Source organism: Cornus florida, unplaced genomic scaffold, assembly GCF_030987335.1.
Source record: "Cornus florida cultivar Cherokee Brave unplaced genomic scaffold, ASM3098733v1 CherokeeBrave_3.0.0_Hap2_Chr08, whole genome shotgun sequence".
Lineage (NCBI taxonomy): Eukaryota > Viridiplantae > Streptophyta > Magnoliopsida > Cornales > Cornaceae > Cornus > Cornus florida.
The window spans coordinates 55,570,056-55,588,069 of record NW_026775578.1 but is presented as its reverse complement, the minus strand read 5'-3'; the positions used below and the strand labels follow the sequence as shown (position 1 = coordinate 55,588,069).

Below are 18,014 nucleotides of genomic sequence, written 5' to 3'. Positions count from 1 at the left end.
TAGATGGTTAGAGTTTGTGAAAGACTATCATTTCTCTATACAGTGCCATCCAGGAAAAGCGAATGTGGTGGCAGATACACTCAGTTATTGACCCGTTGCTAGTCTGTCTGTTCTATTCATTACTAAGTGGAATGCTTTGAGGATGGTAGATGAGTTGTCGGATGCTTTCATGGCTTGCATGGTAGTTACTCCTATTATCATTCACAAGGTTTTGAAGGCACAACTCACGGATTAGTAGTGCATTGACAGAGTTACAAAGATAGCTTCTGGGGAAGTCCCATTTTACTATGTTGGGGCTGATGGAGGTTTGAGGTACAAAGGCCGTTTAGTGGTACCTTCTGCTGATGATATGAGGAAGGATATGATGACTGAGACTTACCACTCTGAGTTTTCTATTCATCCAGGAGGAGACAAGATGTATTAGGATATGAAGCGACAGTTTTGGTGGGCAGGTATGAAAAAGGACATTACTATTTTTGTCTCTCGATGTAGTAACTATCAGATGGTCAAGATTGATTATCAAAGGCCGCCAGGAGCTTTACAGTCACTACCAATACCGGAGTGGAAATAGGAGAGCATTTCTATGAATTTTGTGGAGGGATTGCCTAATTCTTTCAAGGATTACAATTCCATTGGGGTCATTGTGGATAAATTGACTAAATCAGCTCATCTTTTGCCTATTCGCACTAACTTCACATCAGAGCAGTTGGTGAGACTTTACATTACAGAGATAGTAAAGTTATATGGCATTTCCGTTGTCTATTATATTGGACAGGGATTCGAGTTTTGTGTTAGGATTTTGGAAGAGTTTTCAGCAGGCTTTGGGTACAGAATTACACCTTAGCACTGCTTATCATCCTTAGACAGATGGTCAAACCGAGCGCGTTAATCAGATCATGGAGGATATGTTTCGTTCATATGTTTTTTATTTTAAGGGCCACTTGGAGGATTATTTGCCACTTGTGGAGTTCGCATATAATAATAGTTTTCAGAAGACTATTGGTATGGCACCATTCGAGGCTTTGTATGGCCGACCGTGTCGATCACCTGTTTATTGGATGGAGGTTAGAGAAAGCATATTTTTGGGTCCTGAGTTCATTAAGGATACCTCTGAGAAGATTGCTCTTATTAGCGATCGCATGGCACTGCCCAGAGTAGGCAGAAGAGTTATGCAGATCGTTGTACTCGTGCTTTGGAGTTTTAGGTCGGGGATCAGGTTCTACTCAAAGTGTTTCCTATGAAAGGAGTAATGCGCTTTGGGAAGAAAGGGAAGTTGTCTCCGTGATTTTTCGGTCCCTTCATGATTACGGATCGAGTTAAAGCTGTCGCTTATCGGTTGGCACTTCCGGATAATTTGGATCGAGTACACAATGTGTTCCATGTTTCCATGTTGCAGAAATTTCTGCGAGATGAGGATCGGTATCAGCATATCGATGTTGGGGAGATTGAGTTGTAGCCGGATACAACTTATTTAGAGCCACTGTGTCGTATTGTCGACCGTCAGGATCAAATCCTTCGTAATAAGGTTATCCCTTTGGTGCGTGTTTAGTGGAGTCATCACAATGAGGCTGAGTCTACTTGGGAACGAGAGGATGTCATTCGTTCGTGATTTCATGAAATATTGGAAGAAGGTAAGAGCGAATTCTGAGGATGGAATTCCTTTTGTTAAGGGGGAAGAAAGTAATGCTCCTAATTTTAAAAGGATAGTCTCGGCATTTTAATTATTGTTCTGTGTCATTAATTGAATGTTTGCTTGATTAATTAATTATTTAATTGGTTTGATTTAACTGTTTAATTGTTTTGATTATTTAATGGGTTTGATTTAACTGTTTAATTGTTTTAATTATTTGTTTGGTTTGGTTTAACTATTTAATTGTTTTAATTATTTAATTGGGTTTGAGTTAACTGTTTAATTGTTTTATTTATTTAATTAGGGTTTTATTTGGGGATTTGTGTTTGTCTTTTAAGTGATCACGTTGGGGGTTTTAGCCGACCTTTAATTAGCTTGGGATTAGGATTAGGGTTTTTAGTGAGACCTATAAATATATGTATTAAGGTTTTGCCTAGGGTTTTAAAACCCTATTCACGATTGTGGAGGCAGAGAGAGAATAGAAGATGATTTCAGTAGGAATCGTCGGAGAATTTGGGAAGACGACGGTGCAAGGTTTCAAACTAAGACCTAAAGGTAAGTTCTAATCCTAAGTCTCTTCCTTTGGCTCATGTTCTTTACATGTCTAATGCAACTCCAGGACTAAATAAAGATTAAAATTAAACTGGATTGCATGTTTGAATGCTTAAAAACGGGTTATGTGTACAAGCTATGTATTGGTCGTTTTAATTTCTTTCTTGCGAAACTCCTGAAGTAATTCATGTAAACTAATGTAATAAGAGTTGAATTAGTCTGTAACACACTGGTGAGCATTAACATTAATCTGGTTTGCACGGTTGATTTGTTTAGAACAGTATGTGTTCATGAATTGGTAATTGCTTGTTTTAATTCTTTCTTGCATAATTCTTGTGTTGATTGATGTCGGTTAATGAATAATGATTTTTAAAATCTCTGGAACACACTGGGATTTAGTATTAACTAGTAGGAACCTTAACAATGGAGGATGGAAGGAATGGAGGTCGCTAGAGCGGAAACGGGTGAAAGAAACAAATAGTGTGGGTTCATGTGTGAAAAAGTGGCTCCCCACAAGGGTGGAGCCGGCTCTAGTGTGTGTGGAGGTTGATCCACATGGTGTGGAGCTGGCTCCACTCAAGTGGGAGGCGGCTCCCCATGTAGGGGAGGCGGCTCCTCCCATTTTTGATGGATTTTTGGTGCGTTGTTGCTTCTGGGGTTGTTTTCTGACCTTCTTGGGGTAATTAGAGGCTGTAATTAGGAAATTAGATAATAACTAGGGTCTTGTTAAAGCTCTAAAGAGCAAGATAATAGATAATGAACCACTTGGGGTTTATAGCTTAAAGTAGTATAAAGTTCCTACATAGTTTAGTATACTGTTTTGGAGGTGGAGAATTTAAATTGCTTAACCTTGTTTGTAGCAATTTTTCTATAAATGGTTTATAGTCTAAATCATGTTTAAGAGGTATCAAGTAAGCATGCTAATGTATTTATTACCATTATTATGCTTATCACGGATTAAAGGATGTTTATACTTACTCTCTGTGCTATAAATTATGCGAGAATTATGTAATCGTGGGATATGACAAGCATGCTAGTTTACAAAAATCTATTATGCTTTGTATGGAATTAATTGAAGAAAAAATTTAGTTATGTTCTATTAATTATATGGATTCTGTGAATTAGTTGGTAGTTACATTCATTATCTGTATTATCAACTACTGGATGTATGGATTGTATGCACCGGTATGGGACGGTGGCATACTAGGGATGAATTAGTTTCAAAATACTAAATCCTACTTATACGGATAAGGGAAAGGGTTATAAAACAAACCCTACTTATATTTAAGTCAAAGAAGCTGCACAAGTTGAATGACTAACTGGACTACTTGTTATCTATGTTAAGTCAACGAAACTGCACAAGCTGAATGACTAACTGGATTTATCATGGATGTATAGGACAGACTTGAAGTATATATAAGTATGGTACCGCGATCTGAGCTTGAGTCTCAAAGTCGTCGATTAGGAAGTGTATATGCAGTAGGATGCGTAACTGGATATGATAGGTCGAGGTATACCCTGTTAGGCTTAGGTACTTATGCCCACACAGGTGTGTTTTGCATGTTGCCTTCTATTCAGGTTGAGACCCCCTGCATAGTCCAGTGAGAGTCCCATAGTGCGGATATATATATATATATATATATATATATATATATATATATATATATATACGGATTATATAGCTATTGTTGAGTTGGTTAGAATGTATATGCGTATCGAGTCTCTACTTGAATTGTAGTAGGATAGAACTTGTTCGTGGGCCTGACCCACTTCTATTTTTCAGGTGTTTGATAGTTCCAGTCGTAGGCTTGATTGTGCTGAGCAGAGACTATTACTCACTCTTCCAACAATGTAGGACTTCTCTCCGTGGTTTAGCTTTGGATGTTCTTTCAGTTGTTTACATTTTAGTTTGGATTTTTATTAGGGGTCCACTAGAGATGGATTCCCGAGTTGTTTAAACTATTTGAGGTTTTGGAAGGATTTGGATTTTATTAATCTTTAATATTTGAGGTTTTTATATTTAGAGATCTTTCAGCTTTTAATGTTTATTATTAATTCATTTTGTATTCCATGTTCATTTTAAATATTAATTGTTTGATATTTCCTCGGGTTTGGGCTTGGGTCTGATCAACCCGTATCTCAGATCCGAAGGGTATCACAACTAGGGAGATATTCTTAGTGTGGTTGAGTTACCTGGGCCCCAAATGATGCCACGGGATTACCATGAGTCAGGGACAGTTAGCCAGTCCTCCTCTTGTGTCGCCAGGGGGTCACCGTGGGACAAGTTTAAATAACAGCTCGAAAATGATGACGGATATGGATTTAAAAAATGGGGAGAGACATTGCATGACATTGTAACTCATTTCACGACATCTTCTTTCATACCTTGGGTTATTGATGTAATTTTGTGGTTATTTTCTCGATATAGCATGATCTCGACTTCTTTTTGCTATTCATCGTGTGGATTCATGGGGTCTCAAGAGGTGTGCATTAAGCACTACCTACTGAGCAATTTGCTCACCCCTTATATTAACATTTTTTAGGTCATAGGAAGGAGGTGGCGGATGACCAGGGGTGGAGGGACCTAATGCCCGGGGGGGCGCATGTGCCCCCTGAATTTTTATTTTTATTTTTATTATATATAAATTTTATAAAATTTTCAAATTTTCCCCCCCCCTAAAAAAAAAAAAATTCACATATTAAGGGGTGGTTCAGTCATTCCACTCATAAAATATTGAAGGATAAGTGATTGACATGCCGCATAACCTAAGCCGTTCTTTTTGTTTCGAGAAAATGGAAAGGCAGAACAATATATTCCACTTTACATCCACTGGACCACTTTTGCTTCTCGGATTCTTCTAAACTCTAGTCTCCATCAACAAAATCAAAAGAGAATTAGCCTTGCTTTGCTATTAGTCTATCATTGATTTCCCAGGTAAAACTTGTTTTTTTATTTTTATTTTTACACAATTTGGAAACCCTAATTTTTTTTGGGAATTTTGATCTTACTTGAATTGTGAATATATATAACAAAATTTATTATTTGTAAATTTAAGCGAATTTACGTTGATTTTATATAACATGATAATATTATATGCTACATATTGATCTTGAAATGGTTCATACCTGTCCTCTGAGATGGATGATGTGTTCGATGACAATTGAAAATTTGATATCGCAATTAAAATAAAACAAACAACAGCATGTCAGCAACAACCTATGTGGGTGTTTGCTCTAATTTTCCAAATATATTCCTCCACTAGCTATAGCCATCCTTGAACTTTTAAATTTTGCAGGAAACATTTTATTGTGAATTAATCAAGAATTAAAGCCAGTAAAGTAATAAGAAATAAAGTTCAAGAATTCACTTGAGAAACTCATAAATGTATATTATATATTTAAACTCATGTGTGTTAGTGTGTGTAGTCTGTAGAGAGAGAATTATATGTGTGTGATTCTGTGAATACTAAATACTATCCAAAGATAGAGATTATGTATTTGGGCCATTTCGTTGTGTTATATATACTGAATACTATCCAAAGGCTAGTGATGGTTGCTGGCAAGTTAGAAAATTTGTTGCTGCTGAGATCCAAGAATTGAGTTCCAAGGACACCAAACTAACAATTTCGCTGGGCACATTTGTTATAGTGCAGTTTTCCATATGTAATTCCTTCATGCTACTTGATAACTGTAACAACAAAATGCTTGAGATCCCACATATTATAATTGAGTTCTCTAAAATTTTAAAAGAAATATAATTTACATTTTGGAACATCTATACTTAATAATTAATATGATAGATAGAGTGGGTAATTGTAATTTACAATCATAAATTTCTTCTTTTTTTCCCCTAAATAATCTATTTATTTTTTAAACAGTTATGCAAAAAAAAATTGATCAATTCTATAAAAGAAAGTCAGAGTTGACATCTTCTATAGAGAGAAATAACGTCAACTCTTCTATAGAGAGAAATGATGATAGTTTAAAGCAAAGTTGTTTCGACATGAACTTGGAGGATCTTAAAGCAAATCCAAGACTACGGGCTCAAATCATAGATTACCATCCTAATATTCGAGATGAACTTCGTAGAGCATATTATCTGAAAGGCCCTTGTCAGCCTAAGACTCATAAATTTCCTTATAGGAATTTCGGGAAAGGGTTACGTCGTTCCAACCCTGCTTGGTTTAGCAAATATTCTAATTAGCTAGAATATAGCATAGCCAAAGATGCAGTATTTTGCCTATGCTGCTTCCTTTTCAAGCCAGATATTGGAGAACAGTCAGGAGGTGACTCTTTTGTTGGTGAGGGGTTTTCAAATTGGAAGAAGAAGGAAAAACTCAAAGTTCATGTTGGAGGTCCCAATAGTGCCCACAACCAAGCTTATAGATCTTGTGAAGCTTTGGTGAACCAAAAGCAACACATTCAAACAATTTTTTTCAAGTAGTCAGACCAACTAGAATTGAATATCAAACTCGTTTGACTGCATCAGTTGATTGTATCCGATATCTTTTACAGCAAGGACTTGCATTTCGTGGCCACGATGAAGCTGATGATTCAAACAATCAAGGGAACAATCTTACACTTCTGAGATTTCATGCTCATCACAATAAGGATGTTAAAGCTGTTGTATTGGAAAATGCTCCTGCAAATATGAAATTAACATCACCCAAGATTAAAAAAGAAATTATTAATTCCATTGCAACAGAGATAATCAATTTTATTATTAGAGATATTGGAGATGCATTTTTCTCTATTTTAATTGATGAGTCTCGTGATGTATCAATAAAGGAGTAAATGGCTATTGTGTTACGTTATGTGAAGAATGGGAGTATCATTGAGCATTTTATTGGTACAGTACATGTTACAGATACAATTGCTCTCTCACTTAAGGTAGCAATTGATAATGTATTTTCTACACATGAATTGAGCATTTCTAGATTGCGTGGGCAAGGTTATGATGGGGCCAGCAATATGCAAAGCGAGTTCAACAGTCTCAAAACACTTATTCTGAAAGAGAATGAATTTACCTTTTTTGTTCATTGTTTTGCTCACCAACTTCAGTTGGATCTTGTTGCTGTGGCAAAGAATCATGGTCAGATTTCCACATTTTTCTTATTTGTTGCTAATGTGGTGAATGTAGTTGGAGCCTCATGTAAACGTCGCGATATGCTTCGAGAGAAACAAATTGCAAAGTTATTGAAGGACTTAACAATGGTGAACTTTTAAGTGGGCAGGGCTTAAATCAGAGTACTTCTCTTATACGTGCAGGAGACACTCGTTGGGGCTCACATTATGGTACTTTAATGAGCTTAATTACAATGTTCTCATCTGTAATTGATGTTCTTGAGATTATCGAAACAGATGGATTTAGATCCGATCAAAGAGGTGAAGCAACTATTCTACTTGGGACAATACAATCCTTTAATTTTGTATTCAGTCTCCATTTGATGAAGGCAGTGTTGGAAATGACAAATGATTATGAAAAGCACTACAAAGAAATGATCAAGATATTGTGAATGTTTTGTATTTAGTTAAAGTACGTAAGCAACGACTACAAATGATGAGGGATGATGGATGGGATTCTTTACTCGAAGAAGTTTATTCATTTTGTGAGAGACATGGGATTGATGTTCCCAACAAGGATGACATTTTCTTTGCTCAAGGTCGACGACGACGGAATGTGAAAGAAATGACAAACTTGCATTACTATCGAGTTGAGTTGTTTTATTCTGTGATAGATATGCAACTTCAAGAGTTAAACAGTCATTTTAGTTAGACTAATACCAAGTTACTTCTTTGTATGGCATGTTTATATCCAAATGATTCATTCTTTGCTTTTGACAAGTAAAAGATAATTCGCTTTGCCGAATATTATCGCAAAGAATTTTCTACAGTCAAGCTCAAAGAACTTCATAGTCAACTTGAGACTTATATTCTTGATGTACGCTCTAATAGTAGTTTTGAAGGATTGAAAGGGATTTCTGCTCTTGCAAAAAAAAATGGTGGAGGCAAAAAGGACAAGGTGTATCCATTGGTGTATTTGCTTGTGACATTGGCGTTGATCATACCAGTTGCGACTGCTACGGTGGAAAGGGCATTTTCTGCTATGAATATTGTAAAGAATGAATAGCGTAATCGGATGGGAGATTAATTTATGAATGATAGCTTGGTTGTATATGTTGAAAAAGATATAATTAGGAGCATAGATAATGAGGCTATCATGCAGCGCTTTCAAAAAATGAAATCCCATCGAGGATAGTTGTAATGCATTCAATGAAAATATTATCAAAATCTATATTTTGGTTCTTATATTTATCAAATAAACTCCTGGTTTTTATATTACTTTGTTCTTTTCACTTGAACAATGAATTCTTTTATTTAATTTTTATTCACATTACTGAAAAACATCTTGTTTCCTTGTTAGTTTAAGATATAAATAATTAAATTAAATCTTGTTTGCTTTGGTTATCAGGATTCACGAAGTGCTTGGAGTTGGAGTCTATGGAGTATGATTGATTTGGCATAGGTCAAAATTCAATCGGTATCTTAGCATACATATGTGATTCTTTTTTCTACTTTAAATTATTATTAGTATTAAATTAGATCAAGAATATTATCCTATTACTTGAGAATTCTGTGATTTTGCTATGGTTGTTTCTTTTTTTTTTTTTTTTTTTTGCCTTTTCATGTGAAAAAAACTACATTTGTGATGTTAGTCGGATGTTTTTTTTTTCGTCAAATACACTACGCCCCCCCTAAAATGAAATCCTGGCTCCGCCCCTACAGATGACAATCCACCACAAGTTTGAAGGATGCTGGAGTTCATTTTGCCATCTTTTGGGGTTTTGAGCCCATTATGTTGTATAAGATCATTTTGAAATATGTCAGGTTACATAGCTTGGCCATGTAATGTAACTATAAGCCTTCAACACTATTTTGATGTAAATTGACTAAATGTAATGACCGTGTAATATTTTTAGTTAATTGGGAAGAATGATGATGCATTGTATCAAATTGTAGATGTATATGATCATGGATTATAGTTTATCATTTTCAATGTATTAAAACAGGTTTTAGGTGAGTTATGTAGCTTTTATATAGCCTATTTTTCATTTACACCCTTATAGCAGTTCAGTAGCAGGTCTAGAGCTCTCAGAGCCATTTTGGCCAACCAAAATGGCACTTCGGTAGACCAATCCTCCGCATAGCCTCGGGACTTTTACTGTGTGCACAACCGGCCAACCAAATGTCTATTTCAGTCGACCGATACAAAAAGGGTCATTTCGGCCAACCAAAACCCCATTTCGGTCGACCGAAATGAATTTGCTTTGGTGCACTTTGTTCCTACTCTTGTATAATTAAGCCCCAAGCCTTAGAATGTTGTTTAGAGTCCCCTTGATGTACATTTATGGCATAATAATGATGAATGGACATTAGACATGGATGTGTTTGACTTAGGTGACCTCGGGTCCGTGTAAGGACCCGTTTAACGGTTCAGACTTACGGGTTCGGGTTGTTACAGACCCGAACGACGTCGTACCTGAAAGAGAAATAGAAAGATAACCGGGAAGGCACCAATGTGGTATCGTCCTAAGAGCCTCCGACGAGTAAGTTAGTGCTGGATCAGCAGGATGGAAAGAAGGTGAAAATATTTTCTTAGGGATTTGTGTTGTAACTTTTCTGTTGACCCGAACCACCTCTTTATAGAGGTATCAAGTTGCATTAAAATAGGAGTTTTCTCGAACTTGGCATATAACTGGTGCTTACGAAGCATTTGTGATACCACATAAAGATGTCTAGCATGGTCCTCCTCTAACTTAGAATAAAACAAAATATCATCGATAAATACGATGACAAATTGATCTAAGTAAGCCCTGAAGACCCTGTTCATCAAGTCCATAATGACAACTGGTGCATTAGTCAAGCCAAAAGGCATGACACGGAATACATAAGATCCATATCTAGTGAGAAATGTTGTCTTAGAAACATCTTGTTCCCTAACTCGAAGTTGATGATATCCAAAACCCAAATCAATCTTGGAGAAATAAGTGGTTCCCCTCAACTAATCAAATAGGTCATCGATCCTGGGTAAAGGATACTTATTACGAATAATAACCTTGTTCAACTCCCTATAATCTATGCATAGGCAAAATGAACCATCCTTCTTCTTCACAAATCGAACTAGCACTCCCCATGTTGAAGTACTTCTACGAATAAAGCCCTGACTGAGTATTTACTGAATCTGATCTTTCAGCTCTCATATCTCCATCGGTGTCATCCTATACGGTGCCGTAGCAATAGGTGCAGTGCCTAGAGCTAAGTCAATAACAAAGTCTATCTCTCGACTCGGTCACCACCCTAAAATCTCTTGGAATACATCCTGAAACTCCTGTACAACTAGGATACTATCAAGTGATACAGTAGTCTCCATCTCAGACTCCTCTTCTAAATAAAATAAGTGTGTGTTAGAACCCCCATAAGGTCGTGGCTATGATGTTTATGTTTTTCGTCATTTTTCTTTTTTAGAATTTTCCATTTCGGTAAGGGTATTTTCGTCTTTTCGCATTTTCGTGTACCGGACACTGTAGAGTGTGCCGGATGGGTCCGAGAGTTGTTTGGAGCATTCCATTGAGTTCAGGACTCATGGAAATGTAAGAGTTATCATTTTTGTATTTTATTATTTTTCAGATCGGAAGGTCCCGTGTGGGATCTGCTACCGGATTTGTCATGCACGGGAGTTTTGGTTGGGTCCATTTGCATATCATTTATTTTCTTTAATGTGTTTATGTGGGTTTTTAATGGTTGTGTGCACATATATAATTTTGTGGTGGAGAAATTAGAAGGAAAATAAACCAAGAAGTTTAATTTTAGTGACGAGACCCACCACTGACTTGTATTAGTGGCCTAGAGACCACATTTGGTCTCTCATTTCTCTCTCCCCATAAAATTTCTCTCTTCCCCTCTTGTTCTTCATTTTTTTTTTCTTTTTCTTTGGCTACAAAACTTCAAGTTTCAATTACTCCCTCATTTGTGGGAATTTTTGGAAGCTGTTTGCGGCAAAACGGAGAGCATGACGAGATCTACATGTGAATACAAATAATTTCAGCTTTTGGCCTCCCCTAGGATTTCGAATTTGAGACCCATTTTGAGGGTTTTTTTACAAATTTGAGATAGGGGCATTCTAATGCATGAATTCTTATACTTTTGTGAATTTTTAAGCTTAAATTGATGTCGAACATGTTCAATTGATGTAAAATTTTATGCAAAACTTTGTGTAAATGATAAGCATGGAATATATGTGATTATTTCTTAATTGTTTTAGGGTGATTAAACATGCTAGTTGTTTTACGGTGATTAAACATGCTTACATGAATTTGAATCTATGCCTTATATGCTAGTTATGCAAAGTTAATGTTAAATGAGAGTTTTAGTATGTAGTTTATAAATTTGTTTTGTATAGCATGCGTAAAAGTTTTATGGTTGGATTGATAAATTGAAGTATGAAGCATTTCATGCATTCATTGGGAAAGAGAAATGGGGAAAAGTGTATTAAAACAAATGAAATTGTTTTGGGAAAAGGTTTTCTAAAAGTGTTTGCGAAAATCGGATGCCTAGGAGGCACCTAGTGGTCCATGATATTAGTGCAGCCTTGAAGGGAATGTAGTTGAGCGAACTAGGCCAGATGCGACGCCTTGGAGGTGCCTTGTGGTCATGGATAGTTAGTCAACCCTTCTTTCGTAACGCCTTGGAAGTGCCTTGGGTTAGATTACACTAATGGTTTGAAATTTGAAACGGATATGTTTCGGATATAGGGAGCGACATTTGCATGTCATTGTGTTTCATTAGCATCTATGGTGCATATATGTTTGGATGACATTCGTTATATACTTGTCATTGTGATTGCCAACATTTATCCCCTATGGTATGATCCTGTCCCTTTCCACCTACTCTTTGCGTGGATTTACGGGGCTATTAGAAATGTGTCTTAGACACTTCCTACTGGGCTTATGCTCACCCCATTATATCTTAACATTTTTCAGGTTCGGGAAAGGAGGTGGCGGACGACGATCCACCACGTTTTTAGAAGATGGAATTTGTATTTTGCTCTCTCTTTGCATAGAACTATAAACCATGGTTCTTTTGTACATTTTGGGTTTTGCTAAAGGATTGTAACATGATATTAATGTAAGTGCCTTAGTTAAGGCCGTTAACCTATGTAGTGAATCATGTATTACATTGTGGGTTTGGTGTTGAAAGTTTGTATTCATAATTTTAAATGTTTTGGGACAGGTCATACTTAGTTTTAAGTCTCCATGGTAAACCCTCTGTTCACTCCCAGGTTCATGGTATTTTTTGCAGAATTTCTACTTCACATGGCCATTTCGGTTGATCAAAATAGCCACTTCGGTCGACCGATACAGGAGTTATATCGGTCAATCAAAGCTCCATTTCAGTTGACCAAAATGCTGTTGCTTATGCATTTTGCTTCCCTTTTTGGTATAACTTACCTTAAGCCTTGGAATCTCACTTAATGACCTTATAAGGCATGTTTAAGTTATGGTAATAATGTATTTTCATTGGACTTGATGATATTGATTTAGGTAACCTCGGGTTTGGGTAAGAACCCGGTTAGCGGTTCGAACCTACGGGTTCGGGTCGTTACAAAATTGGTATCAGAGCAATGGTTCAAATATCATTAGGACGACGGGTAGAAGCCTCCCTAGGATTGCATGGGGATGATGGAATGCACGTTTATGTGCTTATGTGTTAAATTGTTTAATTGTTTGAGAAGCATGCTTAATTGCTTAACTGTTTATGTGATTACGTGTTAAGTGTTTAAAGTTGTTGCATATTGTTAGCATGATCATGCTTATCATCGGTTGGGTTTCTTTTCCGAGGTATGGAAAGTGTTTAAGTGTTGTCATTTCTTATCGGGTCATTCGTGTGAGGACTCTATTTTCTTATGCATTCTAGTGTCATCATTTTTAATCCGTTCTCTCATTTTATAGCGTCATGCCACCACGAAGGGATCCCAGTGAGAGTTCTAGTTCCAATACCATGGAAAGGGATCAGGAGTAGGTTGGGGAGGTTGTTTTGTTGCGTGACTTGATCCCGCCGAGAAGGGGACAATCGAAGGGAATCGTTGATCTACCTCTTCAGATAAATGACGAGCAGTTGAAGTTGGCCATTTAGGTATCTCTTTTCGATGCATTTCGGCCGATAGGAGCATCATCATCATAGGTTGTACCATCACCGGCACCACCTCCAAAGAAAAGTGAGTCAGATGAGACTCTTTACCACATCGCTAGGTTTATGAAGTTGATACCAACCTTATTTGAGGAAGGTCCAGACCCGCTTGTTGCGGACAGTTTCATGGATAGGGTGGAGAAGCATCTTAATGCCATGAATTTGGTGTCAGACAAGTTGAAGATTACATTGGCAACCTATAACTTTATTAGGGATGTTGAGATTTAGTGGAAGACCATTTCTCACACCCATAATCTGGATACTATGACCTATGTTGCATTCAAAAAGTTGTACTATGAGAAGTACTTTCTGGCACCTAAGCGGGGAGAACTAAAGAAAAATTTTGATAGGTTGAAGTAGGGGAATATGACAGTTATAGAGTATGAGAACAAGTTCACATCGCTTTTGAGGTTTGCACTAGGGATCGCCAAAGATGAGGAAAGAAAAATAGAAAAGTTTGTTGATGGCCTTGATCTTACCATCAGGCCAATTGTAGCTGCCTCAGAATCAACAGAGTATGCAAAAGCAGTACAAAAAGCCTTACTGGTTAAGGCCGAAAGTAAGGATAATAAGGCTATCGAGGAGTCCTATAAGCGCAGCAGGGGTATGGGTGCTTTCTTCGAGGGTCAATCAAGTAAGAAACAGAAGCATGAACAGTCAAGGCTTAGGGGACAACAGTCAGTCAGATCCGCACCCGCAGCTTTAGTGTTGATGGTGTCTTCTAGACTGAATGTTACTTGTTTTAGATACGGGCAACTGGGACATTACAAGTCCCAATGCACTGAGACTCAGGTAACTCAGGTGATTTGTTTTAAGTGTGGGCAGTCAGGGTATCATAAGTCCTAGTGTACTCAGATTCAGGTGGCATCTGGTGGGTGTTTTGGGTGTGGCCAACAGGGCTATATGGTGAAGGATTGTCCATAGTGGGGCAGTGGTTCAGGCAGAGGTGGAGGTTCACAGCAGAGGCAGACACAGTCCGCCACAGTTCAGTCAGGATTTCGACCACTACCACCACCTCAGCTAGTTATAATAGCGCAGAGTTCTTAATTTGGTAGAGGAGCTTCTTTGAGTGCACCCACTCAGTAGTCTGCTTATCAGACATATAGTCCTCAGGGGCAGAGGACTCAAGGTCATATGTTTACACTTACTCCAGCTGAGCCACCATCTAGTCCTTTAGCTGTTAGGGATATGTTCCTTGTGTCCTATTTTTAGGCCCGTGTACTGTTTAATTCTGGTGCTTTGTATTCTTTCATTGCTTCATCATTTGCACGGGCATTGGGGTTGGAGGTTAGTTAGTTAGACAGACCACTTTTTGTTGACACACCTATCGGGGGTTCAGTTGTTCTTAGAAGAGTTTGTAGAAGTTATTCCATCACGATTGCTGGACGTGCTCTTGAGTTTGACCTCATCATTCTCGAGATAATAGGGTTTGATGTCATTTTTGGGATGAACTGGTTGTCGTCTTTCAAAGCCGTTATTGATTGTTTCAGGGGCAAAGTGTCAGTGTGTACCCCAAATGGGGATTGTTTCTGTTTTGTGGGAGATCGGTGTAATTCTCTTACTCCTTTAGTTTACAGTGTCAGAGGTCGAGATCGACAGGGTTCTTTTTGGCAAGCCTTTTTTGCCGATGATGATGTTGACTTTTGCGGGGTTGATTATCCAGTGGTTGTGCGCAATTTTCTGGATGTGTTTTCGGAGGACTTGACGGAGTTACCTTTACATCGAGAGGTAAAGTTTGCTATTGATTTGATGCCTAGTGCCATATAAGCACAAAATCATGTCACTAAAGTACAGCAACAACATGGCATCTTTAAGCATATAAAGAAGGCATGCTAATGCCACACAACAAGAAGACTAATGTGGATACACTTCCACCTACTCATGCATCACAATATCAGAAATCATACTACTAACATGGTAGTAAATGAAACTGCAGAAAATAAAACGATGCAATAATGAACCCCATAGACATCGTGTCCTAGAGTGTCTAGGAAAAAGGAAAGACCAGTCCTAGTCATAACTATCTCCAAAAACCAATGCGACAACAACTTGTCTCAAAACAAACGTGAGCTTTTACCACAATGGTAAGACTCCAACAATCCAATGCCGAATCTAGAGGTGACGCTATACATGACACTAACAATGCAATGCTCTCACCAACCCAAAACATCGATCAATCGACTCGATCCCAAAAGCATCATCACACAAAGAGAACTCAAACAAAATGGCTACTTTAGCCATACAATCAGACAACCAATTCAATCTCCAAAATCATCCTCAAAACGACCATCAATCACCGTCTCAACACCAGATGCCCAAAACGAAACTCACATCATCACCAACCAAAAGGACAACGCCTATCACAACAAAACCAACATTGATTCCATCCGAACTACACTTGTAGCTAGCCAGTACGGTAGCATGACAGTGCCATGCACCCACCCACAACGTACCCGCCCACGGAAATTGCAATATCAGAGGAACCTTCCAAAACAATTAAGGATCCTAAGAGGTCCATGACCTCATCGTGGCCCAAAACTAATAATCCAGCACCATGGCAACGCCAAAGGACTCACCTCATCTTATACATGTCAAATACATTGTAAGGAGTGCACTCATGTACACACTACATGTTTAAATTCAAATATACATATTTTGACATATAAGGCTATAAGTGGCTTTTCAAGCCAACCTTTACAAGAAAGGGAAATCTTCAAGTCCACCAATCATCCAAGCATGACGAGAATCGCAACCTTGATTCTTGTACCTGAAATATGCCCCAGTATCATAGGGGTGAGTAACATAAAGCTACTCGCAGGAAATGAGCATGCATCGACCTACGTTTTACAAGTTTGCATGATTTAATTATTGTGATTCATTCCACCTAACGTCTATGTCAAAGGTGAGACTCAAGGAGCATCCTAGCTACCTAGGATCATTTCTAGCATCAATCACCTCATTCATGCAATTTTAGCAACATAGGGTCATGCTTACACAAAACAACAACATAGGAGCATGCTTACACAAAGCAACAACATATAGATTCTCAAGATAATCAACTTGAAGTCTAAAATGCAACATCAACTAAATATAACAATTTAGCATAATTAGAATATCTAATACCACACATCAAGACATAGGTTCTCTAGGTTATCAACTAGAAATCTAAAAGTGTGAAATCAACTAAATATATCAATTTAGTATGGATGTACTTAACAACATCAAAATGATTCATTAAAATCATATACATGGATGTACTTAACAACATCAAAATCGCCAATAACTAAAACCACAAGTTACAATATAAACATGATTGTTAACTTGGAATTGAATGCGAAAACAAATAATGGAAGACTTGGACATCTACGCTCGGAATTTTGCCGAGACCTCAATGGTATTCCGGGCACTAACCCGCAGGGAAGACCACCATAAGTGCGCACTATCTCAATAACTTAGAGGACTCGCGTCCCCGTACTAGAGCCAGACCCTAGCCATCTCAACTCAACAATGTTTTAAGATTCCAAAATTAAACCAAATAAGTTCACAACTTATACATAACTTATATAATGCATGAAAACACCTTCCATGCACAAGTAGGTTGAAACCACACAATCCATGCCTTAGAATTTCAATTCTAAAATGACATACATAATGTCAATTACAAAGTGTGCAATTCACTACACATGGCATCAATATATTCTATAAAGAAAACATGTTCTCATGAATATAAATAAAATAACAAAGTTGTCAAATGCTCAAAACACAATCAAGTGAATACATAAAAAGTTCAAGTCCATGATTTGAATATAGAAACAACTTATAAAATACCAATAGATCCATGGAGCCATTAGATAGAATTTAATTAAACAAGGTGATTAAATTCTCTAGATTTCAAATAACCTCAAATTAATATATGTTAAGCAACATATCATGGTCTTTACATATATCAAATCAAAAGTGCAAGATAAGCAAGATATCATCAAATAGAATTTAATTAATTTAAATCAATTATATCACTAGATTTCAAAAGTTATCCAAATGATCTCAAATTAATTTATATCAAGCACTAAGTCATGGTCATACCATATATCTAGTCTAAGATGGATTACAAGCAAAACACAATTTACTAGAATTTAAACCAAATTAAATTCATTTAATCTCTAGATTTGAAAACTCATCGAAATCAACCAAAATTAATATATATCAAAGATCAACTCATGGCCATGCCATTTACCAAGTCTAAAATGAGTTATAAGCAAACTACCATTAATCATAATTTCTCAAATTAATACACTACATGCATACAAGTTGTATAAGCATCAAAAACATGCAAGACAACAAACATATAACCCTATAACATTCCCTACCTCACTAGAGAAGTGTCTCTCTAGAATCCAAGGCAAAATCAACACAAAATGGCAAACCCTTCTAGGGTTATGAAGAGGAAGATGAGGGGAACAAAATGTATTCCCAAGTTCAAGCTTGGAAATCAATGGAAGGCTCTCAAAAATCAAGGTCAAAGCTTAAGGCTTTAGGCTCCATACATGGAGGCTAGGGTTTTCTTTACAAGAGAGGAAGGAAATGA

At 37.2% G+C, this 18,014-nt stretch overlaps 1 protein-coding gene across 1 annotated transcript; it reads left to right on the top strand.

Annotated features, from left to right (window-relative positions):
• Positions 1-13,795: 13,795 nt before the first annotated feature.
• LOC132270303 (uncharacterized) lies at positions 13,796-15,196 on the top strand. Its single transcript, XM_059771486.1, has 3 exons — positions 13,796-14,221; positions 14,642-14,716; positions 14,828-15,196. The coding sequence occupies exons 1-3, from the start codon at positions 13,796-13,798 to the stop codon at positions 15,194-15,196; spliced, it is 870 nt and encodes a 289-aa protein (XP_059627469.1).
• Positions 15,197-18,014: the final 2,818 nt, after the last annotated feature.